Source organism: Myotis lucifugus, unplaced genomic scaffold, assembly GCF_000147115.1.
Source record: "Myotis lucifugus unplaced genomic scaffold, Myoluc2.0 scaffold_223, whole genome shotgun sequence".
NCBI classification, from domain to species: domain Eukaryota; kingdom Metazoa; phylum Chordata; class Mammalia; order Chiroptera; family Vespertilionidae; genus Myotis; species Myotis lucifugus.
The window spans coordinates 658,796-678,316 of record NW_005871271.1 but is presented as its reverse complement, the minus strand read 5'-3'; the positions used below and the strand labels follow the sequence as shown (position 1 = coordinate 678,316).

General features: G+C 42.3%; 1 protein-coding gene and 1 pseudogene across 4 annotated transcripts in view; one reads left to right on the top strand and one right to left on the bottom strand.

Annotated features, from left to right (window-relative positions):
- Positions 1-13,813, top strand: part of CDC123 (cell division cycle 123) — a 71,550-nt gene extending 57,737 nt beyond the window's left edge. For 2 of the 4 annotated variants that reach the window (XM_006098211.3, XM_023761959.1), the window contains exons 10-12: positions 7,209-7,337; positions 11,288-11,425; positions 13,527-13,777. In XM_006098211.3, the coding sequence (XP_006098273.1) occupies positions 7,209-7,337; positions 11,288-11,425; positions 13,527-13,553 (294 nt within the window). In that variant the 3' untranslated portion in view covers positions 13,554-13,777. Of the gene's footprint in view, positions 1-7,208; positions 7,338-11,287; positions 11,426-13,526 lie in introns of all 4 variants that reach the window. The other 2 variants (XM_006098210.2, XM_006098212.3) reach the window with 2 other exon arrangements.
- A 3,610-nt stretch (positions 13,814-17,423) lies between these two features.
- On the bottom strand, positions 17,424-18,458 carry LOC102418485 (annotated as a pseudogene).
- Positions 18,459-19,521: the final 1,063 nt, after the last annotated feature.

Genomic DNA, 19,521 nt, shown 5'->3' with positions numbered 1-19,521 from the left:
GTTAGAGCTTCTCACTTTTTTATTTTATTTTGTTGATTTTTTTACAGAGAGGAAGGGAGAGGGATAGAGAGTTAGAAACATCAATCAGCTCCCTCCTGCACACCTCCTACTGGGGATGTGCCTGCAGCCAAGGTACATGCCCTTGACCGGAATTGAACCTGGGACCCTTCAATCTACAGGCTGACACTCTATCCACTGAGCCAAACTGGTTAGGGCCAGCCAGAGCTTCTCACTTTATCTTCATGTCCCTTGACTTCTCATTTTCTACCTCTTTGTCTCTCTGTACTGTGTTTTGTATTTTCTCAGATATACCAGTTTACTAGTTCACTTTCGGCTTTGTCTGATCGGATATATTTAACTTATTCACTAGGTTTTAAATTGTATCAGCTATATTCATTTCTATAGGTTCTATTTGGTTACTTTTAAAATCTGCTTATTTATTCACTAGAGGCCCAGTGCACAAAATTCTTGCACTGGAGGGGAGGGATGCCTCAGCCCAGCCTGCACCCTCTTGCATTCCAGGAGCCCTCGGGGGATGTCCGACTGATGGCTTAGGCCCCCTCCCCGCCTAGGGCTCACCAGCCATGAGCCTGGCTTCTGGCTGAGAGGTGCTCCCCCTGTGGGAGCGCACTGAACACCAGGGGGCAGCTCCTGCGTTGAGTGTCTGCCTCCTGGTGGTAAGTGCACGTCATGGCAGCCAGTTGGTTGATTTGCATATTAGCCTTTTATTATATAGGACAGTATCTTGTGTTTTAGGGTTTTGACTTCTATTATATTTTAAATCATTCAAAACTGCTGATCTTTTTTCCTTAGATTTTTTTTTTTTTTTTGGATATAGTTCACATAGAGTTGAATTTACCCTTTTTGTGTATAGATCTATGAGTTTAAAAAACACATCTGGTTGTGTAATCACTACTACAATGATGATGTAGAACTGCCTCACTCCCAAAATTTCCTCACGAACCTCCCTGAATCCTAGCCCTTGGAAAACACTGTTCTGTAAACCTGCTGAGTTATTTTTAAGTTTTTAATTTATAATACATTCACACTGCTTAAAAACAAATCAGTGTGAAAATATACCCTTGACCCTCTGCTCTCCTGCAAGTTCACTTTTATTCGTTTCTTTTATATCCTTCCAGTATTTCTTGATGCCAAAAAAAGGTAATGTACTTATTTTTTCATTTTTCTTATATAGAGTTAGCATATGATATACAGTTTGCACCTTGCTTTTTAAACATTTTTAAAAAACAATGTATCTTTGAGAGCTTTCCAATTTATTACTGTGGCACAGTGTTTTGTGCTGTGGATACACCATCTAGTTTGTTTAGCTACTTCAATATAGATGAACACATAAGTTGTTTCTAGACTTTTGCAAATTGTGCTGTGATGAACATCCGATATATATTTTGTTTTATACATCTGCAAGTATATCTACAGGATAAATTCCCAGAAATGGGATTGCAAGTTCAAAAGGTTAAATGTATTTTAATTTTGATTACCCGTTGTACTACTGGTAGAAGCTACACCAAGTAATTCCACTGGAAATGTACCTGGAAAGTTCCTTAAAGCTTGCCCACAGAGTTATGTGCTCAAACTTTCTAGGGTTTTTTGTTGCTTTTTTGATAGATGAAAAGTGGTGTTTCAGTATAGTTTCAATTTCTTTTTTTTTTCTTATTATGCATTAGGATGCATTTAATCTTTTGTAAGGGTCAAGTCTATGTGTTTGCCATTTTTTTATTGTCTTATTTATTATCCTTTAAAATATAGGAATGGGATTATCCCATTTTATTAGTCTTTTACCATGAAGATAAAATGTTATTTATTTTATGACTTCTGAATTTGAGTCATAATTTTAAAAAATACCTCTCCATTTATTTTCTAGCTTTTATAACTTATTGCTTCTACATATAAATCTTTGATCTATTTTGCATTTGCCCTGGTATGTGATATGGATCTAACTTTGTCTTTTTTTAGATTTTTACCCAGTTGTCCTAACACTAATATCTTTATTTTATATTGTCCTTTAGGTTGATGATGATTTTCCTCAGTTCTTGGGGCTTTAACCTTTGGTTGCTCTATTTGCATATTCTCATTCATATTGATTATTTATTTTGGGTTTTGTAAACCAGTCTATTTATTTTACCGTGGGTTCATCTTCAGTGAGCTTGTTTTTTTTTGTTTGTTTGTTTGTTTGTTTTTAATCTGTGAGAAGCTTAAGGATTCTAAGTTTCAAGTATTTCATTTGCTTCTTCCATGTTCCCCAGACCCCAGTCAGAGAAAAGCAGGCTTCTTTGTTTCCTTTTCCAATCATTAGAAATGTTATCTTAAACTCCCTTTACTGACTGTGGAAGTCCTCTGGAGTTCACTTCTTGGTTCTGATTCCCTTCTCGTGGCGGGTCTCCTGTTGCTATGTGCATGTTAAACCCTGCCTTGAGCTTCCTGGTAGGAAGCTCGCCCAAAGGTTCCCACTGCAAATGTTTGTGTGCTTACTTCTGTTTTTTAGGTTCCTCCTCATTTCTGGCGCCTGGGATCCCCTTTCTTTCTTGTAATCTCATTTTACATTTAAAGGGATTATTTGAACCAGAATTTCATCCGATTTAGAACTAGAGACTTTTGAAGTTCCATAATTTTCTGGGACCCCCATGTATTTTACACTCTAGGAAATAACCTGTATCCAGAGTGGGCTGTCTTTTCATGGCCTTCACACATGTTAGTTTTTGTTATTGTTGTTTCCCCCTGAAATGGTCTGCTTTCCTCCCACCATCCATCCTCCTCCCAAATCATCATCACCATCATCTTCAAATTCCAAATTACTAAGGAGAGCTTTTCCAGCTTCACCATGCAGATTAGGTAGGTTCTCCTTACATTCTACTAGTCTCAGAATACCCAAAATATATCAATTTTGTCCTTATCTCTGTTGGGTTATTCCCCCCTGTGGACTGTGAGTGCAGGATGGTTTTTATTTCTCTTTTTTGGTGTGTGTGTGTGTGTGTGTGTGTGTGTTTATCCCCTGGTATGGACTGAGCTCTCTTAAGGAATAGATTCTGTGTTATTAGTCTTTATGCACCAGTGCTTGGCACAGTGTCTTTCTAGTGCACAGGGATTTATTTGGGCTGTGGGGCTGGTCAGCTGGTAGATTTCAGGAAGGGCTGATCTTATCTCAAGGATTGCCTAAAAATAGAATTTCTCAGGATGTCTCCTGCCTGAGCTATCACATGAAAACCATGTTCTAGCTATAAGATCCTCATTTTGATAGTTTTTTACCTGATTACAGCTGGTTTTATTTTTCTTTGAATTAGAGAATGTCTTCTGAACTATAGAACAAACTGCCCATTACTACTTCTAAAAGTAGTGATCTGTTTGTGTTTTAAGTTTGTTTTGTTCGTTGTTTTTTTTTTGTTTGTTTTTGTTTTTTTTACAGTATGCCATATTTTTAGTTTATAGAACATAATATTCCTATACTAACAGGCCCAATAGTGTTTTCTTTTTATAAATGAGATGGTTTTACTGGTTATAAAACTCAAGTAGAAAGGGTTTGAAGGTTAGAAAATACCCATTTTGTTAAAATAACACATAGCATGCCAAAGACATCTTTGTAATTGCTCCAAAAACAAAGCTGACATTATACCAAGAAGTTAATGGCTAACGTTATTTCACATAGTCAAAGACTGTGCAAGTGGGTGCCGAACTGCCGTGCGGAAGCAACTCAAGTGGCCTGAAAGAGTTGTAGGTTTTCTTCTGGCATTGTATAAAACAAGAAACCCAATGGTGTGTGGTGCAACTTCTTGTAATGGTTCTTTGCCACTTACCAGATGTTTCTGCTGTTGGGAGCAAGTCCTAATTAGATATTTCTTAAATTTTTTCTTTAACTGAGATGAGAAAGAGTGCTAGATATTGGTAATGGTGGCTCGGCAACCTAGTACTTTAGGCATTTGTAATTTTACACACTCATGTCTGACCAAGACATGATAACTACACATTTACAGGAAAACCTAATTACCAACAAAAAAACGATGCAATGATATGAATGTTTTGAGAAAAATCAAGAGGAGCAAAGATAACATTTTGAAGGAAAAGGGTATTTACTAAATGTCACCTGTATCTCTGTGGGTATCTGTTGGCTTCAGTCTCTTGGCAGGACTTCAGGTCCCCAGTGCTGTAATGTCAGCGCCCCGCCCTTTATCCTGAGGTGCCCCTGACTCTCACTGAACTCAGTCTGACCAGCTCAGGAGGATCCTTTCTCTGAGCCTGGAGCTGTCATATTGCCCACCTCTACTCTCAGAGTAGGAGAAGTTAGACATTTCTTTTTTTTTTTTTAATTAAATCTTTATTGTTCAGATTATTACAGTTGTTCCTCTTTTTCCCCCCATAGCTCCCCTCCACCGGGTTCCCACCCCACCCTCTGCCCTTACCCCCCACCCCCCCACCACTGTCCTCATCCATAGTTGTACGATTTTTGTCCAGTCTCTTCCTGCACCCCCTACACCCCTTCCCCCCTGAGAAGTCAGTCCACTCCCTTTCTATGCCCCTGATTCTATTATATTCACCAGTTTATTCTGTTCATTAGATTATTTATTCACTTGATTTTTAGATTCACTTGTTGATAGATGTGTATTTGGTGTTCATAATTTGTATCTTTACCATTTTCTTCTTCTTAAAGAATACCTTTCAGCATTTCATATAATACTGGTTTGGTGGTGATTAACTCCTTTAGCTTTTTCTTATCTGTGAAGCTCTTTATCTGACCTTCAATTCTGAATGATAGCTTTGCTGGGTAAAGTAATCTAGGTTATAGGTTCTTGGTATTCATCACTTTGAATATTTCTTGCCACTCCCTTCTGGCCTGCATAGTTTCTGTTGAGAAATCAGCTGACAGTCGTATGGGTACGCCCTTGTAGGTAACTGACTGTTTTTCTCTTGCTGCTTTTAAGATTCTCTCTTTGTCTTTTGCTCTTGGCATTTTAATTATGATGTGTCTTGGTATGGTCCTCTTTGGATTCCTTTTGTTTGGGGTTCTCTGCGCTTCCTGGACTTGTAAGTCTATTTCTTTCACCAGATAGGGGAAGTTTTCTGTCATTATTTCTTCAAATAGGTTTTCAATATCTTGCTCTCTCTCTTCTTCTGGCACCCCCATAATTCGGATGTTGGTACGCTTGAGGTTGTCCCAGAGGCTCCTTACACTATCTTCATATTTTTGGATTCTTTTTTCTTTTTGTTTTTCCGGTTGGGTGATTTTTGCTTCTTGGTGTTTCAAATCTTTGACTTGATTCTTGCAATCCTCTAGTCTGCTGTTGGAACTCTGTATAATATTCTTTATTTCAGTCAGTGTATGCTTAATTTCTAGTTGGTCCTTTGTTCATAACCTCGAGGGTCTTACTAGATTTCTTGAGGGTCTCACTTAATTTATCGGAGGTTTCTAGAAAATTCTTGAAAAACCTTATAAGTTTGGTTTTGAACTCTATATCCAGTAGTTTGCTTTCCTCCATTTCTGTCATTTGTGACCTGTTTCTTTGTCTCTGCATTTTTTATGCTTCCCTGTGTTGATAGAGTGGCTTTCTGTGCTTGGTGTCCTATAGGGCCCAGTGGCTCAGCCACTTACCTGAGTTGGGCACTCTTGGTGCACCCCTTTGTGGGCTTTGTGCACAGTCTTGTAGTTAAGCCTTGATTGTTGTTGGTATCACTGAGAGGAATTGACCTCCAGGCCAATTGGCTGTGAGAATCAGCTGTGTCTACAGTGGGAGAACTTCTGTGCTGGAGACACCATTATGGGGCAAGACTTGCTTCAGTGGGGCTTTGGTGCTCACTGAGTCTGCCCCTTGAGTGTGTCCCTTATGGATCTGAGGAGTTGTAATTGGATGGTCCCACTCTGACCACTGGGTACACTGGCTCTTGGATCTCTAAGGAGGTGCTAATTTAGCTTCTGCCTGAGGCTACCCAGCAGGAGCTATGGAGAGATATGCAGATTCCTCTTCTTTGTTTAGGGTTTGGAGGTGCCCAGATGAGGCCCAGCTGTGAAACAATGCAAGCTGCTGTGGGGCCTTGGGCCTTCTTTTGGATGTTCTGGGTCTCTCTGACCCAGCTGCAGTTTGTTAGATAATTTTCAGATTGCAAAGGGCCAGGCCTTTCATATGCAAAAGCCTCTGTGCACAGCTTGGGTGGGGCAGGGTCTCAGGGAATCAACAGGGCGGAGCAAACAGCTATGGCTGATCCTCAGCCCTGCCCTAAGAGGTCCCTGGGTCTCAGTGTCCCATGGTAATCGCTGCAAGCACCTCTGACAGAAAGCCGCCCTCATGTGCCGCCCGCTGCCATACAGTCCAGTTTCTCCCCGTATGAGTCTGGGTCACCAGAGACTCGCCCGGAACTGGAGTTCAGAGCAGTCGGGAGCTTGTGTCTCCCTCCCGATTGAAAAAGACAACCCCGTCCTCAGTTGCCAGCCCTTTCCACGTGCGCCTCTGTACCTCTGCACTTTACTTCCGCACATTCTCTGAGTCTCGAGTGCTTTTCTCTCTCCTTCTAGTTGTAGAATTTCCACTCAGCCAGCCTTCCTGTGGTTCTGGATGATGTCCGTTTTGTCTTTTAGTTGTATTTTTGAAGTGGTTGTGCGAGGCAGCAATTTCGGGTGTTTACCTATGCCGCCATCTTGAGGTTTTTTTTGATTTTCTAGACATTTCTTTTAAAGGTTGATATATTTTTTAGATCTCCCCTTCACATGCTCTAACATATAGACAAACCAATATTACATTAAAATTAGAGAAAACTGAGCATTTCTGTACTTCTTTCTATATGCTTAACAAAATGCATCCTTGGCAGCAGCGGCCTCTCAGGGTAAGGAATGGTGCTCTCTGGAACTTCTGGCTCTTTCCTTCCTCTGCAGGGCAAAGGTAATCTTGAAAGATAATCAGAGATACCCCCTGAAAGCATTCGGTCATGTTTGGTTTAACTTCTTGTGAAATTTTCCTTTTTCCTGCTTGGAGTTTTTACCTAAAATTCTCATGTGATCTAAGCAGGACTTGAAATATATGTCTTTGTAGGCTTTCTTTTCTAGGTCTCTTCTCTGTATTTACAGGTGACCTTCCCTTTAGAAAAAGCTGTGGCCTTTTTTCAATGAAACCTGGGGGACTTCCTCTGGTGGGACCTGGAGGACAGGTTATAGAGTATAAATGTTTGATTTTAGTCTATGCCTCTTAATTTTTCTCTCTGTCCTACAGGGGAAGGTGTGGCTAATCGATTTTAATCCATTTGGTGAGGTAACAGATTCACTACTGTTTACCTGGGAAGAACTGATATCTGAACGAAACTTAAAAGGTGATTTTAGTGAAGGAGATGCTCTGGAGCAGGTAAGACGGTAAAAGTCAAAACGTAAAGGAAATATTTTAATCTTAACAATTGCTAGTTCTCTAGGCACTTGGATAGGCAGTGGCTTGTACCCTTGGGAAGTACAGAATATAACAAATTTACTAATAGATTCTTGCCCATGCAAGTGAGCAAGAAACGGTGTGCACACGTGATTCATTCATTTAACTTCCTTTAAAGAAATAATGGTCATCTGATATATTTTTTTCTGATAATTTTTTTTCTTGGAGCCTTGTGTCCTTGACCCCAAGTTCAAGTGGCCCTCATTACAATGTCTTGTTTCCCTCATCAGCTCTTCCATCAGCCACAGTGGCCATTTCACACATTTCCATGCTCCTCTGAACCTCTGGCTTCCTTTTCTTCTCGGCAGAGATTTCATGTCCTTCTTCAAAGGAAAAGATAATCCATTGGTGGGATCACTCAGTTTCATTGTCAGGAAGCCTCCAACCTTGTCTGCAGCAGTCCTTCTAAGTCTCACTTCCTCCTGCCCAACATACCATTCCTTCCCATCTCTCGCATACCTTGTGCTGTCATGTATTTTCTTTCCTGTTTTTATTGTCTCTTTCTCTCTACCAACTCCCACCTCTCAGTAGTTAATCATGTTCAGATATCTCATCTTAAAAAGACAAAATCTTTAAGCCCGTATCTTCAGCTAGCTACTCTCTCCTTTTCTTCTCATCTTCACAGCCAAACTTTCTTGAAACAACAACTTTGGAAAGCTTTGTTCTTCCTATAAAAGTACTACATGCTCATTTTTAAAAAAAATTCTAAAATCACCCATAAAACTACTGCCTTGAGACCCACTGCTTATATTTTAATACTAACATGTCTTTTCCACGTACAAATAAACTTGTTTAAATAAATGAGATTATACTACATATGAACTTATGTATCTCAAGTTTTTCATTTAGTATTATCTTGTGAGTATTTGAGTATTTTATATCTTTTTTAAAACAGTTTTTGCCCTGGCCGGTGTTGTCAGTGGTTAGAGCATTGGCCCACACACTGAAGGGTCTTGGGTTCGATTCCTGGTCTAGGGCACATACCTGGGTTCCAGGTTCGAATCTCTGGTTAGGATGCGTGTGGGAGGCAAGCAAATAATGTGTCTCTCTCTCACATCATTGTTTCTCTCTCTCTATCCTTGCCCTGACCGGTTTGGCTCAGTGGATAGAGCGTCGGCCTGCAGACTGAAAGGTCCCAGGTTCGATTCCGGCCAAGGGCATGTACCTTGGTTGCGGGCACATCCCCAGTAGGAGGTGTGCAAGAGGCAGCTGATCGATGTTTCTCTCTCATCGATGTTTCTAACTCTCTATCCCTTGCTCTTCCTCTCTGAAAAATCAATAAAATATATTTAAAAAAAATATCCTCAGGTGAGGATTAACAAAAAATAATATAAAAAAATTAAAACAGGGTTTGTTGTTTAGCATGGTCATTTTAAAAAAGAGAGAGGGAATTAGAAAGAGGCAAGACTGGAAATCCTACCACCTCCAAATAGCCATTCTTATCACTTGAGTTAATATATTCTCCAGACATTTCTGCTATGGATGCACCATACATTTTTACATAGTGGGATCATACTAGTTTCCCTCATGCTGTTACATAACTTGCTTTTTTGTAACTACTCAGTAATTGTACATCCGGCACAGCCACTTCCTTACATGGTCATCTGTCCTTGCTGCCTGCTGCTTCTTACCGTCTCACCTGTCACTCCCCAGCCCAGTGAGCCTCAGTCCCTGCCACCCACATCGACTGCTCTTGGCAAGGGCTCCCCTGCTTTGTTGCTAATTCCAGTGAACGACCCACTGTCCTTCTCTCACCCAACCACTTGGCACCATTTGAACGTGTTACCCTCTTGTTCTTACAGCATCTCTTCCCTCAGCTTCTGTGGCATGTTCTCCCTTCTGGGTCTTCCAGCTCTTCTGGCTGCTGCTTTGCCTTCAGTGTGACCATCTTTCCTTTTGTCCATCTCTGAAATAATTTTTTTCATCATTACTCTGTCCTGGGCCTTCTTTGGGCCTGTTTCTCTAGATCTGACTCAACTAGATGTTTTTTCCCTGTCAAGGCACTTGCCCACGCGTGATGCCTGCCTGTTGACTTGCCTGTGTCCTGCTTTAGACTGCAAGCTTCTGAGCACAAGGGTAGAGTCTCTTGTTCTCCACGTAGCTGAGGGCTTGGCACAATGCCAGGCACAACTAATGAGTGTTGAGTTAGTGAGAGAAGGAATTTTATCCCTGATGGCATCTTCAGTTGTGGGCTGTTAAATCTGAGTGTCTAGGAGAAGAATGTAAATTATTCAGCACAGGGTTATTTATAAATATGAGGGACACAGTTATTGAATAGAAATAGTTTGTACAAGATTCAATCTATGATCCAAATAATATGATTGGATCTTTCTTTTTTCTTACTCTATCTCTCTCTTCTTTCTTCCTTCCTTTCCTTCCTTCTTTCTTTTTTGCTTAATTTAAACAACATTATATTGGCAGTTGGGGAAACGGGAACTGCTCCTGCCTTTGCCCAGCTTCACCTCCTGCCTATTTTCCACTCCACAGAAACCTTCCTGTCCTTCTGTTTCTTGAAGCTCCAAGCCCTGCCTCTCTGCATTGGTTGTTCCACTGCCTTCAGAGCCGTGCTCTGCTCCCAGACCTCCCAGGCTGTTTCTGTCATACTTTCCAGCTCTCAGTCCAGACATCCCCTCTTTAGCAAGGTCTTCCCTAGCAGACTACCTGGTTCTCTGTGATAGCAGCCCGTGGTTTTGTTTTTATAACACATTGTACTATCTGAAATAACCTTGTTAGTTTATTTGTTTGCTTGCTGATTGGCTGTCTACCTGTCTTGTTTATCAGTTTATCTTCCAGACCTAGAAAAAGGTCCAGTACAAAGTAGGTGTTTCATAAATACCTGTCAGATGATTGGTCTGTCTGTCAAAACTGTGGCCTGCTTTCTAGGTCTTGTTCCATTCAAGCTTCTGGCCTGTCTCCCTGTGCTGGACACATCCATCCCTCAGCTAGATATTCATCACCATGGAGTCCAAACCCAAGGCCTTCTGTCTCTGAAGTCCTTTTCTGCACAAGGCAACATGTAAATATTACCTGCCGGCCCTAAGCAGGTACAGCTGACTCTTGAACAACATGAGTTTCCACTGCATGCGTCCACTTACACTTGGATATTTTTCCAGTTGACCCATGCAGTTCAAACCCACATTGCTCGAGGGTCAGCTCTGCGGTTGGGATCTGCACATGCTGAGGCTGACTGTAGTTACATGAAGATTTTCAAGTGCTCAGGAGGTCGGTGCCGCCACCCTCCCTGTTGTCAAGGGCCAACTGTACATGAAAGAATGTAAAGACTTGTTCAGTATGATACTTGGATTTGCATGTTGCTTGCAGTTTTACGTAGGTAATGAGACAGATACATAAATAAGTTAGATTACATAAAAGAAGTACAAAGGTGTTAGGAATTCAAAGCATTTGCTTGCCCTTACTATTAACTTTATTCTCTAAGGCCGTGGTCGGCCACTGCTCTAAGGCAATACTTCCTAACTGCACCTGAAGAAAGTGATAATATTTATAAAGCATTCTGGTTTGTATGAGATTGCTCGAGGCCAATGATAAGTAGCCTGCGGCCTGTGACCCATTGGGAACTAAAGAGATACATACCCTGTTTGTATCACACTCGGGCTGCACACGGGTAGCACTTAGGGATTGGCCTCGCTCTCCAGGACACTGTTTGCAGATACCCATGTTTATGTCATATTGAATATGTAAAAATGTTTTACAGACGTGGTGCCTTCTTTTACTTCAGAATCTTATTTCTTCCTTGCCCAGTACAAAAAAGAACATGAAGTTGAAATTGTTGTGATAGAACCTTTTTCAGTTTGGAGAAGAGACTTAAAATTTCTCACAGACTTCCCCCCCGCTTTTTTTTTTTTTTGGTAAAGGATTCTCCAGCTTTCCGTTGTACAAATAGTGAAGCTACCGTCCAGCCAAGTCCCTATCTAAGTTATCGACTGCCCAAGGACTTTGTAGACCTCTCTACTGGAGAAGATGCTCACAAACTCATCGATTTCCTTAAGCTGGTAAGGTCTATGTGTACTTAGCATCTTTGTTTTCAAATTGGCTTTTTAATATTTCATTTTAGTCTTATTCTACTTAGACTTTTTAAAAAATATATTTTTATTGATTTCAGAGAGGAAGGGAAAGGGAGAGAAATATAGAAACATCAGTGATGGGAGAGAATCATTGATTGGCTGCCTACTGCATGCCCCCTACTGGGGATTGAGCCCATAACCTGAGCATGTGCCCTGACCCCGGGAATCAAAATGTGACCTCCTGTTCATAGGTTAACGCTCAACCACTGAGCTACACCGGACAGGCTCTACCTAAACTTTTATTTTACTTTAGAAGCAGAATTACTGAGGTTGGTCATTTTAAAGTGATCAAGTAATATGAACTGAAGGAATAACTTCCTATCTAATAAAAGAGAAACATGGTAATTAGCGTATGACCGCTACCCTTCCCATTGGCTAATCAGGGTGATATGCAAATTAACTGCCAGCCAAGATGGCGGCCGGCAGCCAGGCAGCTGGAAACGAACATGAGGCTTGCTTGCTTCAGTGAAGGAGGACTCCAACGTTCCCCGCCTGCCTTGCCGGCCTCTGAGCTGGCAGTTTGAAACATTGTAACAAATATAGAAGCTAAACAAAACCCCAGAAACCAGCTTTCAGCCGGCCGGGATCTCAGAGAGAGCTGGAGATGATACAGTGTTTCGATTATAGAACCGAAACAAACCAGATACCTGCTTTCAGCAGCAGAGGCCTTGGCCCAGAATTAAAAAAAAAAAAAGAAAAAAAGGAGCGGTTGGGAGCTTCAGTCACCCACCAGCCTGAAAACGGCCCTCAGCCCCTCACCCAGACTGACCAGGCACCCCAGTGGGGACCCCCACCCTGAAGGGTGTGTGACCAGCTGAAAACAGCCATCATCCCCTCATCCAGGCTGGCCAGGCATCCCAGTGGGGACCCCCACTCTGATCCAGGACACCCTTCAGGGCAAACCAGCCAGCCCCCTACCCCATGCACCAGGCCTCTATCCTATATAGTAAAAGGGTAATATGCCTCCCAGCACCGGGATCAGCGGAGCTGCGAGGCCTCCCAGCACTGGGATCAGCATGACAGGGGGCAGCGCCAAACCCCTGATCTCCCTGCGGCTCTGTGTGTGACAGGGGGTGGGGCCACAACCTCCCTATCGGCCCTGCTCTGTTCGTGACAGGGGAAGGCGCCCCAACCCCCTGATCAGCCCTGCTCTGTGCCTGATAGGGGGGAGCTCCCCAACCCCCTGATCGCCCTGTGGCTCTGTGTGTGACAGGGTGCAACACCCCAACTCCCCCCCCCCACGGGCCCTGCTCTGTGTGTGACGGGGTAGAGCCATAACCTCCCCATCGGCCCTGCCTTGAGTGTGACAGGGGGCGGTGCCCCAACCCCCCAATCGGCCCTACCCTGAACATGACTGAGGGTGGCATCGCAACCTCCCAATCTGCCCTGCTCTGTGCATGACAGGGGGCAGCGCCCCAACTCCCCCATCGGCCCTGCTCTGAGCCCGACCAGGTGCTGCACCTAGGGATTGGGCCTGCCCTCTGCCACCCGGGAGCCGGCCTAAGCCAGCAGGTTATTATCTCCCGAGCGGTCCCAGACTGCGAGAGGGCACAGGCCGGGCTGAGGGACTCCCCCTCCCCCCCGAGTGCACAAATTTTTGTGCACCGGGCCTCTAGTATTTAATAATGAGAATGACAAAAATGTTTTTATGATGTGCATGCTTTTTGCATAGTTTTCACAGTACTTCTAATTTTAAAGAAAGTACGTCTACTAGCGGTTACAGGGCTAAGAGAAGATCAGAGCTGTGCTGACTCAGGAAGAAAGTGAATATGTGTATTTGTGTGTGTTTCTGGGTGGGAATGTTTGTACCTGTAGAAGAGAGTGTAGAAAATAGTCAAAGGCCTGAGGGTAATATACCCTGGAGCCAAGTGATAAACTAGTTGAGTAAATAAGTTCAGGCATGTTTTTCCATGAGAATTTGCCAAGGCCTCTAGAAAATGAAACTTGCTGACAGAACAAGTGACTCTAGGTGAACAAATATGCCAGTTAGAATGTGCTATTTTAATGTAGTCTTGGTTTCCTTTGACAGAAAAGAAATCAGCAAGAGGATGACTGAGTAGAATGCTGGAGTTCAAGACCAAGTTAAGGAGGAAACCACCGCTCCTTCAGGAACTGTTCATGGTTCACAGCTTCCTAGTAACCCAGTTGGATGTGGGTGGGGTGGGCAACGTGGAAATCAATCACTTTTTATATTCATGTATATTAAACTGGGGAAAAAAAACAGGGACTTTGCTACTTGTAAAAATAACATAATAAATAGAACTTAAATATAGGAAACCATACTGTTCTGATGATAACATAATTTCTGTGAAATACCTTTCTCTTTTGGCTCAGTCTATTTAGATGTATCTATGTTTCTTATGCTATTTTTATACTTATCAGATAGATGGGAAATTTTATATTTGTTATAGAAGTGGATTCTTTCCTAATCATTCCTTTTCCATTAAAAAAATAGAACCTCATATTACTATAGAAAATATTTTTCCTACTCAGAGGATTTTCATATAATCTTTCTGTCAGTTTAGCTTCAATTTGGGTATAACTAAAAGAATGTAGACATCTCAAACTAAAATAACCTTGAAAATTTCAATATATTACAGCCATCTTAATATATCCTATGTCAGTAAAACTATCACAGGTTTAATTAGAATTTGGCACTTTAAAAAAATACTGGAATCGTTGGGGGGTAGATTCACTTTTTAGGCCACCATTGTAGTAATTCTTCAGTGGCTTGATTGATGAGGATGATCGTGGTGTCATCCTATTGCCTGGGCACTGACTACATGCAAGACACTGCTATGTGCTCTTTGAGTTATTTTACATCACAGAAGTTTGAAGAGACAGTTGTTACCTTTGCCCGGGGTATCTATTTAACATGGTATCAAATAATATTTCACTAGTTGGAGGGATGTTTCTTAGCACAGGAGACACATATGAGAGCTGTCTAAGGAAGATGTGGAGAGAGGTGAGGCAAAGCCACCTTCTTTGTACAGTTAAGTCAGCTTATGTATAATGCTGCAACAGGTCCTTCTCTTTTGCACTGTCTTAAAATTCTGTAGCTTTCTGTGTGGTTTCTCAGTTACAATTCCTTGATATTCATGTTTTAAATACAAAGATCAAGTTGTGATCGTTGTACTCAGTGTATCAAATGCCATTTCTGAGGTCTAATTTTTGCATGAATTTTCTTAGAGAAATTGAGTTCAACTCTCACTTTACATTTAAAATGTGATTTTTGTTCATTGTTTATTAAATTTAGCGGCCCAGTGCATGAATTCATGCACATTGAAAGGAAATTAATTAGAAGAAATATTTTAATATTGCTATTCGCCCTTTATATCAGAAGTGTCAACCAAATTCACGATCGATAATGACAGATTGAAACACATGTGCGATTTGCACCAGCAAGAGCTTTATATATATATCACGCATGTGGGAGTCAGCTTAGCCTTTTATATATATATAGATAAACTTGCTTAATTAGACCTGCTTTCTGATGTAGCTAAAATTTTTCCAGCCCAGTGAAGAACCCCAACTTCTCTTTCCGGTAATTGTCAGCAACACAGCAGTAAATATCAACATGAAGCAAATTATTATTGTAGATCACGCAGGGAGAACAAAGGGTAAAATATTGAACTGCAGCAGTGTTTGACTATATTCTGCGCAATGAGAAAACCTGAAGTCATTTTCAAGGTCCACCATTTCTTACTTCTTTTCAGTCGAGTCAAGTTTCTAAGCCTTCTAAATCTCCCTTTTTCAGCTAATGAAAAGCAAATAGGATTCCACTAGGTCTCCTATCTACTTACTCCAGGACTTCTGTGAGGATCAAATGAGATGAGGCACGGGAAAACACTTCACAGACATTTGGTTAAACTGTGAAATGTTTCCACCTGGCTATAAAGCAAGTCGTGTTCCTGGGCTGAAAAAACTCCAAGGAGGCTAGTCAGTAGGGAGAAGAAGCTGGGCGTTGCTACGTGATGTCATCCAGTGCCCACAGCCACCATTTCCGGGCTGGGCTGGGCAGTGGGCCACATCTTGTGCAGTGGGGGCTCAGCTGTGATTTGGTGGGATGTTGCTCCGGGGTGATGGCAGGGCCTGTGTCCCACTTGGGGGAAGCCAAGTGTTGCTTTGTGGGCACCAGTTCCACAGTGCCATTTATTGTTAAATGGCCTGTCACTAGGGAGAGGAAGCCGGGCATTGCTATGTGATGTCATTACCCGGCACCCACAGCCACTATTTTCAGGCTGGGCTGGGCTGTGGGCCACATTTTGCGCCATGGGGTCTCGGCAGCGTTGGCTGCAATTTGGTGGGCTGTTGCTCTAGGGTGGTGGCGGGGCCTGTGTCCCACTTGGGGGAAGCCAAGTGTTGCTTTGTTGGCGCCAGGTCTGCAGTGCCCTTTCTCTGTAAATGGCCAGTGCATGTCACGGCAGCTCCTGTATTGAGTGTCTGCCTCCTAGTGGTCAGTGCGTGTCATAGCGATTGGGCTCTCAGAAAAATTTTACACATGATTTCAGGGAGTTGTAGACCCAGGATTAAGGTGGCCCCCTCTCCCCCCTGCTAAAGCCGTGTGAGATGTGATTAGAAGCCACGGCTTCTGCAATTGTACGAATGGCGCCATATTATAGTGCACTTCAAAAAAGTAAAGCACACAGCTTTAGTTTTAACTTAAATACAATTTCTAACAACGGTATTTATGTAATTAATTCATTTATAGTACATTTCAGAGTACATTCCCCTCGTAGAATAATGTTAGCTCTCATAAAGAAAGTAAACTGTGTTAGAATCCAACCAGAGCAGTAGAACCAGTATGAGATTTTATATAGCTATGTGTATATAAAATCTTACTGTGGCCAAAACCGGTTTGGCTCAGTGGATAGAGCGTCGGCCTGCGGACTGAAGGGTCCCAGGTTCGATTCCGGTCAAGGGCATGTACCTGGGTTGCGGGCACATCCCCAGTGGGAGATGTGCAGGAGGCAGCTGATCGGTGTTTCTCTCTCATCGATGTTTCTAGCTCTCTGTCTCTCTCCCTTCCTCTCTGTAAAAAAATCAATAAAATATATTAAAAAAAAATCTTACTGTGTGTATATATATGTATACACACATATATGTACATATAAATAAGGGATTGCTATATGTAAGTGAGAGGGGCTGGCTATGCAAATCCAAAGTCTGTAGGACAGGCTAGAACTCCATGGCATGGGCATGGGCATGGAGCTCTTGTCCACAGGTGGAATTTCATCTTTCTCAGGAAAGCTTCAGTCCTGCTTTGGAAGCCCTCCAGCTGATTAAATCAGGCCCACCAGGATTATCTCCCTTAAGGCTAATTGATAAGGACTTTAATTACATCTGCAAAAATCCCTTCTCAGCTGGAGTTAGAGGAGTGAGAGGGCATAATGGGACTGTAGCCTAGCCAAGCTGACACAGGAGAGCCATCACAGACTTGTACTTACAGAAGCTAGTTTTGGTGATGGATTGCCATAAACCTATTTCAAGAGTATACTGTGTGATATCCTATATAATAAAGAGCTAACATGCTAATTAGACCAGATGGCGGAATTACCTTCCAGAACGACCTTCTGGAATGACCAGTGGGAGGGGCAGCTGGGGACGAGAGAGCCTACACTTGCACGAATTCTGTGCACCAGGCCTCTAATAAGTAATAATTATGATTTATAATTCTTTTAATTTCTAAAGTAAAAATTCAGTTTATTCATCTGTTTATGACACAGTACATAAGAGGCAAGGTGTTTTGCACCATAGATTTTGCTTCCAGCTCCTTCGGATGTGCATTTCTTTGGCTAAAATGACTAGAAGAGAAAGCAAGGCAATGCTTAAGCAACTAAAATGAGGATGGACAGGGGGCAATGCTAACACCATCCTCACAGGGATGGGCACAGGGAGCTATTAGTTATAAGCTGATTTTCTAGAATTAGCTGGAAGCATAGGAATACCACTCCTGGATGCTAAAGCCCCTGTGAGCCTCACTCATCCCGCCACACAGGTACAGCAGGGCTTTCTGATAGTCACCCTGGTGTCCTGTTGGATGTAGTAGTACAGGGACTCGCCATACTTCCTCTTGAATTCAGACAGACCTGATTTTCAACATGTCTCTTCAATGCAGGAGACCATGATTCTGATCAGGACCTTATCGCGAGTCCCATTGCCTTTCATGGAGTTGTACAGTTGGTCAGCAAAATACAGGGACTTGTTCTGGATACACTGCACCAGGTTCAGGAAAGCAGTTTCCAGTTCTCTCCGACTTCCTTCTTGATGCTCTCCAACATGTCATAAGGGCTGTAGCTCTTGTCCCTTTCACATACTTTCTGGAGGTGACACATGCTACACTCAGTCATGATGCTGATCCACTTGGGAACATCAGTCCCTTTTCACTCCAGCCTCAGAGAGATCCCAGACATCTTTCAGTCATTTCATAATCCATGACAGAACCATCTGCTCTTCTACCCTTCACAAGGGCAACCATCAGCTTACAGAAGTCACCAGATATGTCGGAAATAATGTCCTCCAGATCAGTCTTGCACATTTCCCTGTAGACTGTTAATTTCCTGCAACTCCTGGCCAGTCCTTGAGCAGATGATCTCAATGAGTCCTCATTAGTCCCCTTCATGGAGGCCTTCAGCTCCGAAGCATCATACTGACAGGTGTTTTCAATAGGCCCCAATCACCCTCCCCAGGTGAAGGCCGACTTCAGTGCTGAAGCAAATTCCATTTTGGTCCTTCTCTGGTAGGCAAAGGCAATATCTTGTCTCTGCTCATTGCTGCAATTGGTCAAAATGTCGTGGTGGTGATTTCATTCACACCTTTGTTCTTGATGGTTGTTTCAATGTTTAAAGCATCCCAGTCAGCATCAAAGTTAGTATAGGCTTTGACGGATCCATAGAGTGATTATCCTCAAGCTGAGCTTGCACAGAAGTTTGTGAACAGCGGACATTTTGAAAGAAGCTGGGCCAGGTGCCGAGAGCTGTGAGTATCCCCAGATGCCAAGCTAATTCTGATTTCTTATAAAGGACCAAATGGATTTTTCACTGGGATGGTTTATCCTTGAAAGTAGGTGTTTTAGAGAAGACTCTCTACACTTATTTTTGTGATGCTGCCGTCACTCCAAAATCTTTTCTTAAATCTTTTTGGAAGTTTCTTTAGATCCATTTAGAAGCCACAGGATAAAATTTAACATTTTATTCAATACCTTGTTTTTTGACCAAACATCACACACAGTTCCATATCACACACTTCTTTCTTATTCATCAGACTTGGTTCAGTTTTTTCCCAAAATTTAGATGTCCAATTCAAAAAGCTTTAATTTTATGTACTACTAGGACATTAATTTTTCTGAAGCACAATTCCAGTCATTCTGATGCTTACAGCCTCTCAGAGGTTTCCCATTTCTTAAAATTTTACTTTTATTTAATTTTAAAGTACAGACTTCTCAGATGGTCATTCAAAGCCCGATGCAATATTGTCCAACCTGTCTTCATGGCCTACTTTCATTCTCACCAGCACATACTGCTCTCTAGCCAACCTGGACTACCTGGGAGAGCCAAGGATGCTTGTCTATCTATCTCACCTATCTTGCTGTGCCTCACCACTTCCACCTCCTCTAACCCCCATCCCAATCTTCTGCTTATTGAAAGCCAGCCTTCAAGGCCTGGCTCATGTGGCATGTTTCTCATGAAATTATCCAAAGAATGTTTTCTGTGCCAGGATTTTCATAGCACCTTGATATTACTGTTCCTTTTGTACCTGGAACCCTATCCAGAATGTGGGATATAGGTGTCAAATAATCTGAATTGCAAAAGTAGAGAGAGAGTGAGAATGTATCCTTGCTTTGTTTTCTTACTGTGCTTGGTCTGTGCTCTCTCTTGGCCACAAGGAATGTGATACAGTATCACTGAAACAAGCAATTCAAAGTGACTCCCCAAAGCACTTTCAACAACAGGAGGACCACCAGAACTAAGCATCATTACCAAGTTGGCACACTGAATAATGCAAGATCAATTATGTATGTTAAT